This window comes from Fukomys damarensis, unplaced genomic scaffold, assembly GCF_012274545.1.
Source record: "Fukomys damarensis isolate Sample0158 unplaced genomic scaffold, DMR_v1.0_HiC HiC_scaffold_21, whole genome shotgun sequence".
Taxonomy (NCBI): Eukaryota; Metazoa; Chordata; class Mammalia; order Rodentia; family Bathyergidae; genus Fukomys; species Fukomys damarensis.
The window spans coordinates 41,291,089-41,307,504 of record NW_022900933.1 but is presented as its reverse complement, the minus strand read 5'-3'; the positions used below and the strand labels follow the sequence as shown (position 1 = coordinate 41,307,504).

Here is a 16,416-nt window from a genome sequence, read left to right as displayed (position 1 = left end):
GGCGTTTTGGTTCTGCAGCTCCTGCGAGACAAACCTGGTTAACAATCCCAAAGTGTCAGGGCGACACACCTAGTCCCGGCTCTCAACCGTGACCGATCCGGGCCGCTTCCGCTGGTCCTTCGGCGTTGCCCACGCTCTCCCCCCAGTGTCCCTGGGCGTCCGTATTTATTTAATGCAGGTTGGGAGAAATGACATTTTATCAAGGATTATCAAGGACGCCATTGTCGTGCTTTCCTGGGACTTGGCCTGAGGTCTCTTAAGAGCCGCTATCATCTCCAGCCTTGCCTCGCGGGTTGCCGATGTTTACCTTGAGCTTTTCCCACCCCTTCCTTATCTTGGCGACGCGTGACCCGTGTCCCTCGCACAGTAAGCCGTTCACACTGGCAGACGCCCTTGTGGCTCTTGTCTGACCTGTGTCTAGGTTACCCCTGCCAAGGCAGCCACCCTCTGGGAGCCGTGGCAGTGGGCCGGTGTGGGTGTGTGGGTCAGGTGACACACAGGCGGAAGTTCATACAGCACACGAAACGTGTTTTTATTTTCCCAGGGCACTCTACCATTGGGCGCCATCCCCAACCTTTCTGTAAGTTCTTTTTAAAAAAATTTTTTTGAGACAGGGTTTCACCAAGTCCCTAAATTGTCCAGGTAGAACTGGTACTTATTATATTCCTGCCTCAGCCTCCCAGAGTGCTGGGATGATAGGCATGTGTCATCACACCTGCCTCCAAAGTGGCTCGTTACAGATCCAAGTGGGCAGCACACCTGGCAAGACCAGTAGGCCAGATGTCCATGACACACTAGCCAGTAAGGGCAGAGAGACCTGCGGGCCTATTTTGGGGTCCTAAGGGTTACCCATGCATGTGTCTGTGAAAGTTCTAAGCTGAACATTGGACAGGCACCTGCCGCTTGGGAAGCTCTTTTTTCCCAGAAAACTCAAAGAACTGATCCTGCTGCTCTGTCCCACCCCAGGCCCTGGACCATTCACTGAACACCAAGCCCTTCCTGTCTTGCTGCCACCACAACATGCTCAAGTCTCTTAACACACTGCACTTTGTGCAGTCCTGGGCCTGCCTGCCTCTTTCTTTGGCCTCGATGTAATTACCATTAGCAGTCAGCTCACATGCAGGCCAGGATATCCTCTTAGGAAGCTGCACCAGGCATACTCTGGTCATGCAGTGGTCATCTCTTAGTGTGGGAAAGCAGCAGGACATAGCTGAGGCAAGCACAGAATGGCTACTCACTCAGTGGCTCCTGGACATGTTTATTACATGACCTCAAATGGTCATGCTGTGTGACAGTGTGTCACATAGGCCTCTGTTTTGAGCACTTGGTCTCATTTTAAATGGCAGATTTTGTGGGAGGGTACTGGGGATCAAACTCAGGACCTTGTGCTTGCAAAGCAGGTGGCGGATCCACTGAGCTAAATCCCCACCCTAAACGGCAGAATTTTAAAAACTGTACACAGCTGGCTTTCAGATATTTAAAATCATTGCAAAATTCAATGGGTTGAGCTAAAAGCTTCAATAGAAAAATAGAAGTACAGAAAATAATTTTCAGATGCTTTGTTTCCAATGTTGCTTGTGATGCCAAGGAACATGGCTACAGCTGCTCCTGCAGGGATGGGGTGCATCTGTGGCTTGGGGCATCTGTTCCATTGGGTCTAGAACAGCTGGATCATGGACTCTCTGGACTTGCCAACACCAACCCATTTGACTGAAAGGGCAACAGAGGGGGGTCAAGGTATACCCAGAGCACAGAGTCCATGAACAGATGGAGTTTTGTGTAGTACAGTTCACCTGGCAAAGAGGATTGTTTTTTTACAAATGGAAAGAACTGTAAGGTTTAAATTACAAAAGGCCGTGCCCAAGGAGAATCATTGGAACGCAGCTGCAAGGTCCTCGTCCTGCCCCTGTGCCTGCGCAGTCTTTCTGTGGGCCAATCACCCAGTGATGTACTTGGCTCACTTGCACAGGGACAGGGCGCCTGCTGCTTACCCTTCCACCTCCTGGGCAGTTATTGCTCCTGGCAGGGAGAGGGCAACCCCATCTGGCTGGAGCTGCTGACGTGACAGTCCCTGGAAGGCACCCACCTGTGCCTAGCTCCAGTCCCCTTGCCCCTCACTGCCTGATGCATTCACATGTTCACCACACCTGCAGATTCTTACTGCTCTCTAGGCCCTACCCTGGGCCCTGGGCAGGGTGCAGGGAGGACTGTTGGGAAGGGGGACTGGCACCCACCTGCCACACCCACGTGGTTTTCCACGAAGCGCACGTAGTTCTGGGCCTGTGGGGGCAGGTCCTCCCACTTCCTGGCACCTGTGGTGTCTGCTTTCCAGCCAGGCAGTGTCTCATACTCTACCTCGACCTTCTGGAGCATCTCCTGGTTAGCTGGGGGGACACATGGAGTGAGCGGAGTCTCAGATTGTCTGCCACAGGGGAATGTTGCTCCTGACGTGACACTCAGCAGGCTGAAGCCAGCAAAGGTGAGGGGCGTCTTGGGTTTGTTATTCAGCACTGAATCAGGAATGGACAGGATCTGGGCTTCTTCCAGACCTGGGGCACGGGCACTCACACACATGTTCACCAAGTGTTCTCGGTGACATCAAGCTCTGCTAGGGAACCAACCCTAGGAGACTCGAGAGTCTGCAGCATTAAGGCACAGGCACTCTTTAGGACATGCTTCCTGGGCAGGGACCATCCCTGCTGGTGGGAAGGAAGTCTTGGAAAAGTGGCCCTCCATGAAAGGTCTGCCTTGGGTGTGCCCCATGTGCAGAGCCACAGGGACCACCAAGAGGAGACCAGGTGTCCATGGTGCATCCTCTCCAAGGCCAGGTTCAGAAGGGCTCTCAAGGGTGCAAATGGCCCCCACACCAAAGGGGCACCTCTGGGTCTACCCAGGTGTGCATGCAGGTGCCAAGCAAGACAGATGATGTAGGGCCAGGGATTTAGCTCAGTGGTTCCATCACCTGCCTCTCAAGTGCAAGGTCCTGAGTTCGATTCCCGGTACCAAAAAAAAAAAAAAGAGAGAGAGAGAGGAGAGATGATGTTCATGGCTGCTGGAGAGGAAGCTGTAGGGAGAGTGGGTCAGATGCGACCATGGTGTGATGTCAAAGGGCATATTCCAAATGCATAAGATAGGAAATGCAGGAAAAGAACATCTGTATGCTTTTCTAAAGAAAAGAATAGGGCCAGGGGCCCAGATCTTAACGTCCACCTGGAGCTGGTGTTAGCAGTCAGCTGTAGACAAGTGTTTAGCATGAGTGAGACTCTGGGTCCCATCCCTGCTCCAAAAAGTAAAGGAAATAAATCTAATTGCGAAGCATGTTTTCCTAGACAAAATAATCATCTTTCTATATGCAAGAGGGCTTTAGGTTTTCCAGAGCCGTCTATGTCCACTAACTCAGAATTCCATTTCAGGAGGTGAGCCTTTCATGCTGAGGTGGGTGAGGGTCCTCGCAAAGTGTCCCTGAGACTGGCCAGTCCTCCCCAGGAACTGAGAGAGGCCAAAGCCAGGTGGGGGGCAGGTCCTTGGGCAAAGCAGTGACACCTCACCTGCTGGCAATGCCACCCTCTTCCTGTCCCCTTCTCTGATGCTCAATGGGCAGGCAAACATGCTCGTGTCACACACCTGGGAAGTAGGGAATCCTCTTCCCATTGAGTTTGTATGAGATGCCCACTTTAATCTCACTCAGGACGTCCAGGATGTCCAACTTGGTCAAGGCCAGCCTGCCCAGAAAGCAAGGAGTAAGAGATGCAGACACGGCCCTCACTGCTTTGGTTTTGTTTTCAACCTTTCCTTTTCCCTCATATTAACCCTGGAGATTGGGTGATCCCAAAAGACTGATCTGCTACAGAGTACAGGGCAGGAGTACCTGCTCAGGCCTGTGCTGTCTTGGCTGTCCAGCTCTCCCACCTTGAGTGCCCTGGCCCAGAACCCTTTCCTGTGACTGCAGCTTCCTCCTTAGAGTTGGAGCCCCCTCTGCCTGAGGCTTAGCCAATGAGGGGGTCTCAGTGTCATGAACACTGCACCGTGTCCCCTTTGCCCTCCTGTACCCCATCCCTGCTCCTTGGGGCAGCCAGTGTCACGATGGTAGCTGCCTTTCCACATCTTTCCTCTGTGCCAGCCTGAGGCTAAGGCTTCCAGGCTTTTCTCTACTTTTCTGTCTTCTCTCCCTCTGAGGAGACCCCAGGTGTGGTGGCCCTCACAGCTTTGGCTGTCAATGAGCTGGAGAGGAAGCAGCAGACCCTGTGTCCAGCAAAGCCTTTCTGCTCCAGAGAGGGTCCCCAGCGTCTGACTTCCAGGTCCTCTTGGGGAACCCTGGGGGCCTGCCCTGCCTCTCCCTCTCCCCACCACACCCTCACTGGAAAATCACTCTGGAAATTGCAGCCAACAGCAAACCAGACCCCTTTCCAGCACCCTTTGGCACTCTCTCCTGGGGCCCTTCCCCAGGGCTGTTATCCTGGTCAGCACCACAGGGGTACCTCCATACTCTGGGTCTTAACTCAAGCTGATGCCATCTGTGGCCCTCTGTGGCTCCCCAAATGTCAGGTCTCTGGTGAGTCACAGGTGGCTTTTCTTGTTGGGGTTTTGCATCCTCCTCAGGAGCCCAGGATACTCCTGGTGGTCCAGGGGAGCTGTGGGCTGTGTCACTGTGCCATCCCCACTGGGTCTGTATCTCTTCCCTGCTCCTTCTCTGAGCCCCACATGCAGATGGTCCTCCAAATGCCAGGTCCCTCAGCTCAGAGGCCACTGCTTGACCCTGAGCATGAGGAGGAATGGACACCTGCTGCTTGGCTGCCCTAGCCCTGCTGTCCCTCCAGCAGGATGTCCCTGGCCCCTGAGTGAGGCCAGTGGCCACAATGAGAACCCTGCTGGGCTCCAGACTTGGTGAGTGCTCACCTGGCAAGTGGTCCCAGACTGCTGGTATCACTGCCCCCAACAAGTCGAGCAGGGGTTCTGACTCTCTGGGGAAGGAGCGTGGCCCTGTGACCTGGATTTGTTTCATACCTCACCAGACCTGGTGTGAGTTCTCACAAGGCCAGGATGCCACCACACAACACCAGGCCCACCACGAGGCCCCCTCATCCTTGAAGGGGAGATAGAAGAACCCTGCACAGGGGCCGCTTACGCCGTGAAGCCATTGACCATATGTGCATATCTCAGGATCATCAAGTCCAGCCAGCCACAGCGCCTCTTCCTGCCTGTGGTCACACCCCACTCGTGGCCACGGTTTTGTAGCAGATCTCCGATTTCCTGCAGGGGCAGGAGGGCATCCACATGGCTCAGTGGGACCCTCACTCCTAGTGGTATCTGTGCTTGAGTCCCTTCTCCTCCCACTGCTGCCCCTTTCTTGACTTGGGGAATCCCTGAAGGTACACTCCTCATGGGGCCACCCCCATGTCTCCCTCACTAGTGTTCCCAACAGCCTTGTGTACTGCACCCAGCCATGCCTCCCAGGAGCCCCAGGCTGCCCTGGGAAAACAGGTCAGAGACCTCGGACTTCACATTCCAGCCAGGTGCTTCCTGTAGGAAGATAGGCTCAGAACCCAGTGCTCTGGGTAAATCTGGACCCAACAGGGGCTGAACTGGCAGGGAGGGGCCCAAGCCCACAGCTCAGCTTGGGGACAGCAGACCTTTTTATCTCGTCCACCCATGTCTGAGCTCAGTGAAAGCCCCAAGCCTCTGGATGGCCCCTCCTACCCACCATGGTCTGAGGGTGAGGCTGAGGCAGGAGGCTGGGAGCTCAGGGCGTGCTTGCAGCCTCATCCTAGCTTGGCCTGGGCTGAAGGAGGGAGCCTCAAACATGATCAAGCCAGCCCAGCCCCAGGGCCAGAGGAGGCATCCAGCATCCTTTCTAGAGGAGGCAACCCACGAGCTACCCAGTGAAGGTGTCTGGGGCTTCCAGGCACCCTCTGTCTGAGGTCCCTACCCACTGCAGGGGTGAGCAGAGTGCCAGATGCACACACCCACATAAACACCTGACCTTCAGCCTGTTTGCTGCCCACCCACCTGTGTCTGGGGAAGCGGGGAGGCTGAGTGGGGTCCCTGAAGCCCACCTGTGGCCTGAGCTTGGGTACTCACATTGATCTGTTCTGTGGGGAAGGCCCCGATGCCCACACGGGTGGTGTAGGCCTTCACCACACCGTACACGTCGCCTATGTTCTGGGGTGGGATGCCCAGGCCGGTGCACACGCCACCTACTGTGCAGTTGGATGATGTCACAAAGGGGTAGGTTCCTGCAAGACAGAGCAGGCCACAGGCTAGGGCTTTATCCACCCCTGGGCGCCCTGGGCCCACATGCCTCTCAGCAAAGGGCAGCAGGCATGTCTACCCCTGCGTGGGGTGCCATGTCCAGGGCCACACAGCTCACATAAGAGTGTGGGGTGAGGGCAGGAACAGGCTGTTCCAAGTGAGGACCAAGGCGGCTTGGTCGCCCTGGTGTTCACTGCTGTGCCTGTGGGCTTTGGGGACAGCCCAAAGCTTTCATCTGCAGCTCAGCCCTTCTCTTCTCCTTGACCTGCTATAGTTAGGACAACTGGGACAGCAGGATTGTTTCTGTGGATGTGGGTGGCTCCATGGCCTCCACAGGAAGCTGGTCCCCAGCATTCACAAAAGGCCATCTGGATCTGGAACCCAGGACAGAGCAGTGGGGGTTGGGCACGCAGGACATACCGAAGTCGATGTCGAGGAGGGCAGCATTGGCACCTTCCACCAGGACCTTCTTGGGAGGGCCGTGGAGTGCCTCATACATGAAGTAGATCCCATCTCGGACCATGGGTCTGATCCGCTCAGCAAAGCCCTGTAGGGACACCAGCTGGTGCTGACAGACTGCTCCAAAGAGTCCAGAAGTCATAGCAAGGGAGGGGGTGACTTGCCAACCCTGGGGAGCCCAACTTACCTTGAGCCTCTTTAGTTGGCCTTCGACATCTATCTCCAGGCTGGAGAACATGGATTGGTGCTGGTGGGCCAGGTTCTTGAATCTGTTCAGGTGATCAACACTATCAGAACTTTGCCCTGCAGGATCCCAGCCCCCTCCTCTTCCCCGCAACCTCTCCTGCCCTCCCCAGCTGCAGACACCCCAGTACCTGGTGGAAAATTCATCAAAGTCTGACAGCAGGTCACAGATGCGGAGGCCTGTCCGAGAAGCCTTGGAGGAGTAAGTCGGTCCAATCCCCTTCTTGGTGGTGCCGATGCTGAAAGACAGGACCACATATTGGTGAGGACCCCTAGCCCTCACCGTGGCCTGCTGTGGCCCTGCCAGCTCCTGCAGAGCTGGGGCCCTGTGGATAAAGGTCAGGCAGGGTGACACAACAAAAGCATCCCTGAAGTGGCACTCAGAGTGCCAGATGTCGGGCTCAGTGGGTTCCCCCAAGCTCCTCAAACGCATGGCTTCCAGGTAAGCAGGGGTGAGGACAGTGTTCCGAGCCCCAGCCCTCTGTCTAAGCCAGCCCTTTCTGCCTCCAAGCCGCCCTGCCTTGGCTTCTCCCGTGCTGGGCAGTAAGGGTGCCACTCTTGAGTTGGGCCACGGCTGCTTCCCCCAGATGGAAGCGTTGGCTATGCCCACCATCCCCATGACCTGCTCAGCACAAGGGATGCTCACCATCGCCATCTGTGCCTGGCTGTGTGCACATGTGAGCACAAGGCCAGCTGTAGATGTCTTTGTGGTAGGCATGAAGCCATGTCTGCATGCATGTGCGTAACCATGGGGACAGCAGCTGGAGGTGGGAACTTCGTGTGAGCCTCCCCCATCTCTGGCTGCCAGAGGTCCTAGCAGATGTCTTGGAGTGGGCAAGTGGCCATAGTGTGCAGGGGCAGGATATGGGCACTGGCTGGGTAGGGGTACCAGGCTGCTTCACCGCTTCTCTTTTCCCTGAGGCCCTCATGCTCAGTCAGGGTAGACCAGGCCATGAGCCAGCAAGGACAGTGTGGGGCCCTAAGAGAGGTGGGTTATCATGGGGGCACTGTCCTCAGGGGCTATGAATGGTGGAGTCCCCTCCCACTGCACCCAGGACCAGATGTACCCACGGCCACCAGTCCACAGGCCCAAGACTCAGGGAGGGCAGCAGGGCCATACTTACTTTTTCCCCTCCTGGGCTTGACGTTGCACTTCCTGCAACCCATCCACCGCCTGGTGGAAGTCGAACACTGCCAGGCCACCAGATGCCAGGGAGTGAGAGAGAAGCAGAGGGCAGAGATCTGTGTAGGTACTCGGTAGCCACATGCCATTTCCCAGGAAAGAGTTGGGGTGTGGGTATGACTGCTGGAGCCTGAGCACAAGCAGAAGCTGGGGTTCCAAAACCTCAGGATCTACCCTGTTCCATGTAGGTGTGACTGTGCATTTCCCTGGGCCTAAGTTTCCCTGTCTGCAAATAGGGCTAGTGGCCCCTGACCCACCCAGCTCCTTTGGAAAAGGTGAGGAATAGGTATTGGAGCTGAGTGGGGCCAGGCAGGGTCTCAGGTTTGAAGCTTACCAAGGTGGGCCCGGTCAGAGATGATGAGCCGCTTCTCCCAGTCCTTCAGGCCTGTGAGGACACGGCACATGGGGTGGCCTTCATTAGCCTCTTGCACCCACAGGTGACCTGTGCCCAGGCCAGACAAAACTGCCCAGCCCCATCACGGTGAGCCTGGGGTCAAGAGGCAAGGGGTCCCCTGCACTGTGCACAGGATGATGGCCCAGTCCAAACCACCTCCTCCTGGGCTGTCACCCTGCAGCACACTGGCCCAGGGATGCTCAGCTGTCTTTCTGGGCCTCCTGGACCCGAGCCTCCAGGTGGCCCTTGGTCTGTGACACTGAGGGAGTCTCAGCTTCTCAGCCACCAGCCCTGAGTGCTATGCACTACAAGGCAACCTGGTCTGTACCCCCGGGACCTACCTTTCTTCTCATTCTTCTCTGCTTCTTCAAACAAGTCTGGAAGGTGGATGACCACGCCGTTGCCTGCAACACACCAATACAACACGAGACTGAGCCATGCCCAGAGCTCAGGAGCCGAGGTTTACTCTGGCCTGCACCTGACAGGCCAGGGTCACAGCAGGCAGGAGCTAGGAGCAGCTGAGTGTCCCTCAGGGTGAATGCATGAGCAAGGTGTGGCCGTCGCACAATGCACCTGACCCAGCCTTGGAAAGGGAGGGACCCCTGCCACATACTACAGTATCCATGAGCCCTGGGAACACAATGCCTGGTGACATCAGCCAGATGTGAGGTCCCTGAGTCACAGACTCTGACATAGGAGCAGGACAGTGGTTAACAGGAACTCAGGTTTCAGAGCTGCAGAGTGGCAGGTTCTATGGATGGATGGTGTGACACTGCACAGCAATCGGTTCCCGGGTGCTTACCCAAAGCAGCTGAAAATGCATGTCTATACCCAGGCCCGAGCACAGTTGTTATGGCAGCTTTATTCCTCACTGCCCTACTCGGAGCCAAGGTGCCCTTCCCTGGGTGGATGGATGAACTGGGGTGCACCGAAGTGGAGGGGCTGCACACCTTGCAACCCTGCTGTGGCCAGGGAGGTCAGGTAGGTCAGGGTTCTGGACAGGGCTGTGAAGCTTGCCCCACCGCCAGGCCAGACCAGCATGGTGGCGCTGTGCCAAGGGCCACGACCTCCACCTGAACTTGGTTTGTTTTTTGGTTTTTTTAGACAGGGTCTCACTATGTAGTTGAGGCTGACCTGGAACTCACAGCAATCCTCCTGTCTCAGCCTCCTGAGTGCTGGGATTACAGGTGTGTGCCACCACACCTGGCTCAACTTGAACTTGGAAATGGGACTGTGAAGTTGTCCCCTCAGCTTGGCCCTGTGGGAGTAGGACTGTGATGCCACCAGTGGCTGCTGCCACTGCCTTTGCCCTTGTACTGGACTCCCCACTGGTTCCATGAGGGCCAGGTGCTGCCCACCCTGGGGTGGCAAATAAAAGCCAGTTTGACCTTTAAACTATAATGATACAACTTCATTTTTGACATTGGAAAAGACAAAACCGTGAAGGCAGTAAAATGGTCCGTGGTAGCCAAGGGGTATTTTAAGGCAGTGGTACTGTCCTGGGTGACAGTAGCAGTGGACACGCATCACTGCACCCACCCACAACCCCCGGAGGCCCCAGTGTGAACCCTAGTTGGGTTGGTAGCATTTATGTGCTGCTCCATGGTGACAGGGTGTTCACTGGGGGCTGCACATGCAGGGGATGGGGTCGCCGGGAGTCTGCTGTGCCTGTCCCAGTTTTGCTGTGAACCTAAAACTGCTCTAAGAAATAGTCTTTCAAAAGACACTAAAAATTGATTTAAACATTAACACTTACTGAATGTATTTTGCTACCACACCAAAAAAAAAAAAAAAAAAAAAAAAAAAAAAAGGTCAAAGCAACAGTGTGGCAGGAAAACACACACCACGGGCAGATCAGCTGCGGCCTGCAGGAGTGGAGGAAGGGCAGTGGCTAGAACTGTGGTGGAGCTTCTGGTGACAAAGTCAATGAAATGGTTCTGAGGTTGGCTGCAGGGCAGTGACCTCCACAGAGGATTGTACTGAAAGGGCTGTTTACCAAAATATCATGAATACTCAGAAGGGGAACCTTGGAGGAACTCAGCCCCCACGTCCTCCAGGACCACGGACTGCAGCACAGAAACTGAAGTGGGGACTGCAGAGGGCTTCCACGTGGGCTGAGGGAGGCAACCCTCCCGAGGTCATGCAGCACACTGGTGTGTATCTGGGCTGAAGGGACCCCTTGCTCAGGCCATCAGGAGCCCAGCAGAGACTCCCGCTTGCAACACTGCATGCATGGTCTGGCTGAGGGAAAGGGGACATCAGTTCAGAAGGGAGTGAGCCAGAGATTGCACAAGTCACAGCGAGCCAGAGAGGTCACCTAAATGCCACAGCATCTTGAAATAACCATGTGGCAGAGGTGGTGAGTGTCACGAGCCCCTTGCTGATGGCTTTGCGGAGCGCCCTCCATGTTGGCTGGAATTCCACTCACTCATGTTCCTGGTGACCCTGCAGCCTGGCTCTGGCCATGGCCCTAACCTGGCCTCCAGCGTCCAGTCAGATGGTCCTCCTGGGAAGTGGTCAGGGCTCAGAAGAACAAGGCCAGCCCTCAGCTCCTGTACAGTAGGCAGAGGCTATTGTCCTGGGGCACAACCTGGAGCTGCTTCCTCACTGGCACTTCCTGAGGACTAGGGGTCAGCTAGATTTCTAGGGGGCTGGAAAGAGCTGAAGGAACGGGCCAGATGGAGCCAGGCCTGGTTGGGGACCAGGCAAAGCTCAAAGCACACAGGTTAGGAAGTAGGCCAGGACAGCTCTGCAGTCCACTGATGGAGATGGGGTGGGGACAAGGACCTGAGTACCAAGGTGGCTTCACCTCTCAAGGGCACCAAAAGGTCATAGGTGGCTGCAATGAGGTCAAGAGGGGAGGATGTGCACTGAGCCTGGAGCAGCTGGGGGACTGTGGGGCAGGGGTCCCTATAGCATGATAGGGGTCTGGGGTGGGGAGTCTGTCAGGCATTGGGGTTGCAATGTAGAAAGCCAAGCCTGGCTCCTGAGTGTACCCCATCCACACTGCGCAGCTGTACTCGCCCACCTGTGCACACACCAGACATGAAAGGCACATCGGTGGATGGACTCCAGGCACACGCAGGAGTCTGAGCTCAGCAGAGCCTCCTGTGCCTCTAACCCTGGGGCATCCTGGGCAACACCGTGTCTGGTCTGCAAGGCTGGGAAGACAGGTTCCACACTTCCTCCCCACCTGTCTGTTCCTGCTTGGCCTGGTTGGTAGCTGGCTGTGTGCGGGATTCCTACACCAGCTCCTGAGTCCAGGCAGCCCAGGGCTTTGGACCTGCACACAGGGTGTGCCTGAGCCCAACTCAGCCTTCCGGCTCACACTGAAAAACTGGGGTGGCAGCAGGGGACACTCACCGATGAAGGACACAGCCTTGGTGTTGATGATGCCACTGGGTAGCAGGTGGAAGTCGTACTCCTTGCCATCCACCACCACGGTGTGGCCAGCATTGTTGCCCCCCTGGGGACAGAGACTTGGCTATGTCCTCGGGCTCCCCAGATGCCAGCAGATAAAGCAAAGAGGGGACACAGGGTGGCTCACAGGGCCCTGTCCAACAGGTCCCTGAAGTACAGGTGTGCTGGTGGGCAGATGGGGCCAGGGACCCCTGAACTTGGGACACATTGGATAGGGCTCACCTGCAGCAGGCACAGGGACCCACCATGGGGACATGTGTGTGCTGGTAGGCACGCAAGGCGTCTGGGGGTTGCAGTGTCTCCCCTCAAAGGATGGCTCAATACCCCTGAAGCTAGGCCAGGTGCACACAGTATGATGGCACCTCTTGAGATCCTGCATAGGGTCTTCATGCCCCAGTCCCATGTCCCACTCATGGGACTCACTGGCTGACTGATCTCCAACCTACTCCTTCCTCCTGCCCCTGATAAACCCACCCCAACCCTAGATCTCTGGCCAGCCACACCCTGTTGTCTGTGCCTTGCAGAGGGCCCAACCTCCCATTCTTTTCTGCCCGCCCAGCAGGACCCTCAGTGTGGCCACCTGTAGCTCACACGCTGGGTACAGTCCAAGCCCCATGGGTCCTCTGCTGAAATAGCTGGGTGGAGCTGGTGGCGCTTCTCCTGGTGATCACTGAGGAGCAGGGCTAGAGCACACACTTAATCCCCTCTCCACCCTCCAGCTGCCACCCCTGCCAGGTGAGCCCTTCCATAGCATGGCCCCAGTTGTTGTTAGATGTTAAATGTTTCTCCCTGTAGCTCCAGCACACACCCACAGCATGGCATTGGCGCTGCCTCCTACTCAGGTGAGACGCTCCCAGCTCCACTCAGCTTGGCCTCACCAACTGGGGACCCTGTCCAGATGTGGCTGACTACATGGCAGTGCCCACCTCCTCTCCGGGGCATCTCCAGCTGGCACTGGGCCATGTGGCAGTGGCAGTAGTCCGACCTGGCATGGGTGGGTTCTGTATGCAGATGATGGGGATGCTGGGGGGTCTGGGGAGCAAGGGCATGGACTCTCATGGAGCACATAGGCAAACTGTCCCAGGGCCTGCCTGGTGGCAAGGAGACAAAGGAGGCCAGGAGTGTAGGAAGAGGAGGAAGGAGGAGCTGAGGGACCCCAAACTCCCTGTGGGGCTCGGCAGACACTGTGTCCTGTCCTGGGCTTGTGGGTACAGCCTATTGGGACCAGACAGGCCTACAGGGGACCACGCAGCCCCACGTTAGGAGACCCCTCTGTGCTCTGCTCTCACCTGGCATGCATAGTCCCCCTTGGCTTGTGAAGCAGCTGTGTCCTGACCTGTGTCTACCTGGAGGTGAGGTCCCCAGGGACAGATGGGGAGCCCAGGTCCCAAGAAAAGGTGAGCCTGGATCACCATCCTGGCCCATAACCTCCTCCACACAGTGGGCAGACCTCAGGGACAATGAGGCAGCTGAGCACTGCCTGCCAGGGCAGTAGGGGGCCAGGAAGCCAGATGCCCCAGGAGGGTGCCCGCCACCCTGCCTTTCTCTCAGGATGCCCAGGACTAGGCCAGCTGGCAGAGGACACAGGAGCACACTGCCTGTGTTGGGGTAAACACAGGTGCCTGGGAACAGCACAGTGTCACAGGCCAGTGGACATCCCATGACCTTGGGCCAGCGCCTGCTGTGGAGCCCAGGCATCAGGAACAGGGTGCTGGGGCAGCACTAGCCAGGGCTTCCAGCAGCCTACACAGGTCACTGACCTGGAGGGGGCAGCACTCGAACCTGCCCAGCACAGCAAGAAGAAGCCATGTGGTGCCTTGAGCTCTGCAGGCTCTGCCCCCATCCAGGTGAGTGGGCTCTGGAATACGCTGTGCCCAGAGCCAGCTCCTGTCATGTCGGTGTCACCCTGGCCACTCAGCCTGCGATGGCCACACCATAGTGTGCAGTCCTGAAGCCTTGCTACGGAGGAAGCTGATGTCACCCTGGGGCCCGGTGGGGTCAGCATACAGCCCTCCTGTGGCCCTGCCCTGTCTGGGTGCTAGGTCCCCAACAGGCCTACCTACAGGCAGGCCCCTGCCGTGTTCTTACCTGGAGGCCTGTGGCTCCTCATGCCCTCCTCGCTGTTCCCAGTCTGGGCCCCAGAAGTTCCTCCCAGGGAAGACCCTGGTTGAGTGCTGAGAAGTGCCTTCCCCAGCCCCAGCTGGCCCCTCCGCGCCTACCTCCCTTCCAGGCTCCATGTCCACGCGTGCCCAGCTTCAGGTTACCCAGATGCAGCAGGACTGCCTGCATCACAAGCAGGTCCTGCACCGTCCACCCTGTCCCTGGTTCTCAGATGGCATCTGCCATCTGCTTGGGGAGGGCTCCCTTCTGTGTCCCGGGCCCCTCCCCACGCCTAAGGCTGGAAAGCCACCCTCCTGGGGCTGAGGCAGGACCTGATGGGCAGCCCCCAGCACCCCCAAGGAGTGCCTCACTTCCTTTTGGTGTCTTTCCAGTTTCCCTCCTGGAGGCCCTGGGCAAGGCTTGGGGAGCATGGAGTCCTTGTACATGTGATCATGGCCTGCAGCCAGCACCATGGTGGTACAGAGGTGGCAGGGGACCTCTGGTACAGAGATGGGAGTGTCTCAGGTACTCCAGGGGGCCTGGAGCAGCCTGGAATCTGTGGGGAACCCCTTGAGAAAGCTCTAAATCCTGCAAACCACAGCACAGGACATCAGCCAGAGAAGACACAGGAGACCCTTGTACCTTGTGCCCACATTCATGGTTCACCCACAGGGCTGTGGCTCCACCACCAGACTGAGGTGGACCCGGGGAGTGACCCCAGCCTGACCTCAGCCTTGGTGGGAGCTGCTTGGGCATGACATGAGTTCATAGTGGAAACTGAGAAAGTACCATGGGGCTCCAGTGCCCGGTGGGCCCACAGCTGGCCATCCTCAGAGGAAGGAAGGGATGGGACATGGATGGGGTGGGTGTGGAGCCCCTGCTGTGCCCACTTCACAGATCACCTGGTTCCCTCAGCCCTGGCACAAACTGTGAGGTCAAGCCGTGGCATCAGACCTGGCTCTGGCATCATCGTTTGGCTATGCATATACACTGTAAGGACAGGCAGCCCTGGGCAGTCCAGCCCTGGCAGGACCCTCACTCTGCCAGCTTCTGACTGTACCAGCATGGCCCTGGGTGCATGGACATGGGGTGGATGTGGGGAGGCTAGCAGCCGGCAGAAGCCTCACTCCAGGGCACAGACATGTGCAGGAGGCTGGGTCCCTGAGCATGTGCCGAAAACAGGGGTCTGTCACCTGGGGATGTGCTCCAGCCTTGAAGGGTGGGGGCTGAGTGCCCAGAGGTGGTAGAGGGGTGCAAGCCCAGGGTCATCACACTGGGCACGTGGCTGCAGTAGGGAGTTACTGGCATGCCTCAGCTTCCCCTTCAGTTTCCCCACGTGTGAAAGAGCTCTATGGGGCCCCATTCACAGCAGGCTGGGGGGAGAGGCATGCTGTGGTTCCAGGGCTCCTTCAGCCCAGGACCAGGTTTGATCTCTGTAGGGGACAGGCTAGGGGAGAGGGTCCAGCCAAAGCGCTGGGGTGATGGGACCTGGCCTGCTGACCTGGGTGAGAGTCCAGTGTCAGCAAGGTCCTCCTGATGGACCTAATGGTGTGTAGATGGTACTGAGCAGCACAGAGCAGAGACCTACACAGAGTGGGGCTACTGGAATCACAGAATTCTGGACATGTATCCAGCTACAGGGTCTGTGGGGTGGGGGACAGAGGATGAGAACCTGCCCCATCCTTGGAAGCACTTTTCACAGCCCACCCACAGGTCTGTCCAGAGGCCATACTCTGCGGGGAAGTGGGCTGCGGCCAACCCCTTTCTCCTAGAGCTCCGCCAGCCACACCAGAACACCCAAAGCAGACACCATGTGGGGCTGGCAGCACACAGGCAGCATGGCCAGGAGCCCATGGACAGGGGGAAGTGACCCCAAGAGTGTCCACCCAGCAGCTGAGAGCACCCTGCAGCTGGCTATGCCCTGCGTAGGTCCTTGGGGATGAAGCCTGTGCCTGGCTTCTTCATGGCCCCAACAGATACTGGGTAGCCCTGGCCAGAAATTTGGGCTCCTCCCTCCTGGGCAGCTGGGATACTCCAGGACTGCTCCAGGGCCCTCCCCCAGACACTCCTCCCAGACACTGCCCCTGGATCCCTCAAGCACAGCCTGACCTGGTGTGGCCAGGCGGCACCTGCCCAGACACTCATGGCTGCAGAAGGAGGGGGGAGGGTTCTCAGGGCCTCAAGTCACCCGAGCTGGGTCCCCCCACCCCAGGGCAGCCCAGTCACTCCCATGGCGCCCCACCCACCCGTCAGGATCGAGTGTCCCCAACTCAGCACTTATATTTATAGTTCTGGCCCTGGGCTGCCCTGGGAGTGGGCAGCAAATCAGGGGACTGTGAGTGGCTTGTGTGGGCGAAGCGCACCTGGG

General features: G+C 57.4%; 1 protein-coding gene across 1 annotated transcript; it reads right to left on the bottom strand.

Moving 5' to 3' along the window:
• Positions 1-305: 305 nt before the first annotated feature.
• Adss1 (adenylosuccinate synthase 1) lies at positions 306-7,166 on the bottom strand. Its single transcript, XM_033766859.1, has 8 exons — positions 7,083-7,166; positions 6,896-6,977; positions 6,670-6,796; positions 6,079-6,233; positions 5,126-5,250; positions 3,625-3,722; positions 2,235-2,384; positions 306-1,710 (listed from the first exon to the last, which is right to left on the bottom strand). Exons 2-8 carry the CDS (start codon positions 6,944-6,946, stop codon positions 1,658-1,660), a joined length of 759 nt encoding a protein of 252 aa, XP_033622750.1. The 5' UTR covers positions 6,947-6,977; positions 7,083-7,166; the 3' UTR covers positions 306-1,657.
• Between the last annotated feature and the right edge of the window lie 9,250 nt (positions 7,167-16,416).

Excerpts from the sequence above, each read along its gene's own strand:
- Adss1 (XM_033766859.1), bottom strand. The coding sequence starts at position 6,946 with ATGTTCTCCAGCCTGGAGATAGATGTCGAAGGCCAACTAAAGAGGCTC. Across the intron at positions 3,723-5,125 it reads ATGGTCAATGGCTTCACGGC|GCTGGCCTTGACCAAGTTGG; the intron begins GTAAGCGGCCCC and ends CTTTCTGGGCAG. Across the intron at positions 1,711-2,234 it reads AAACCACGTGGGTGTGGCAG|TCAAATGGGTTGGTGTTGGC; the intron begins GTGGGTGCCAGT and ends TTGCCCTTTCAG.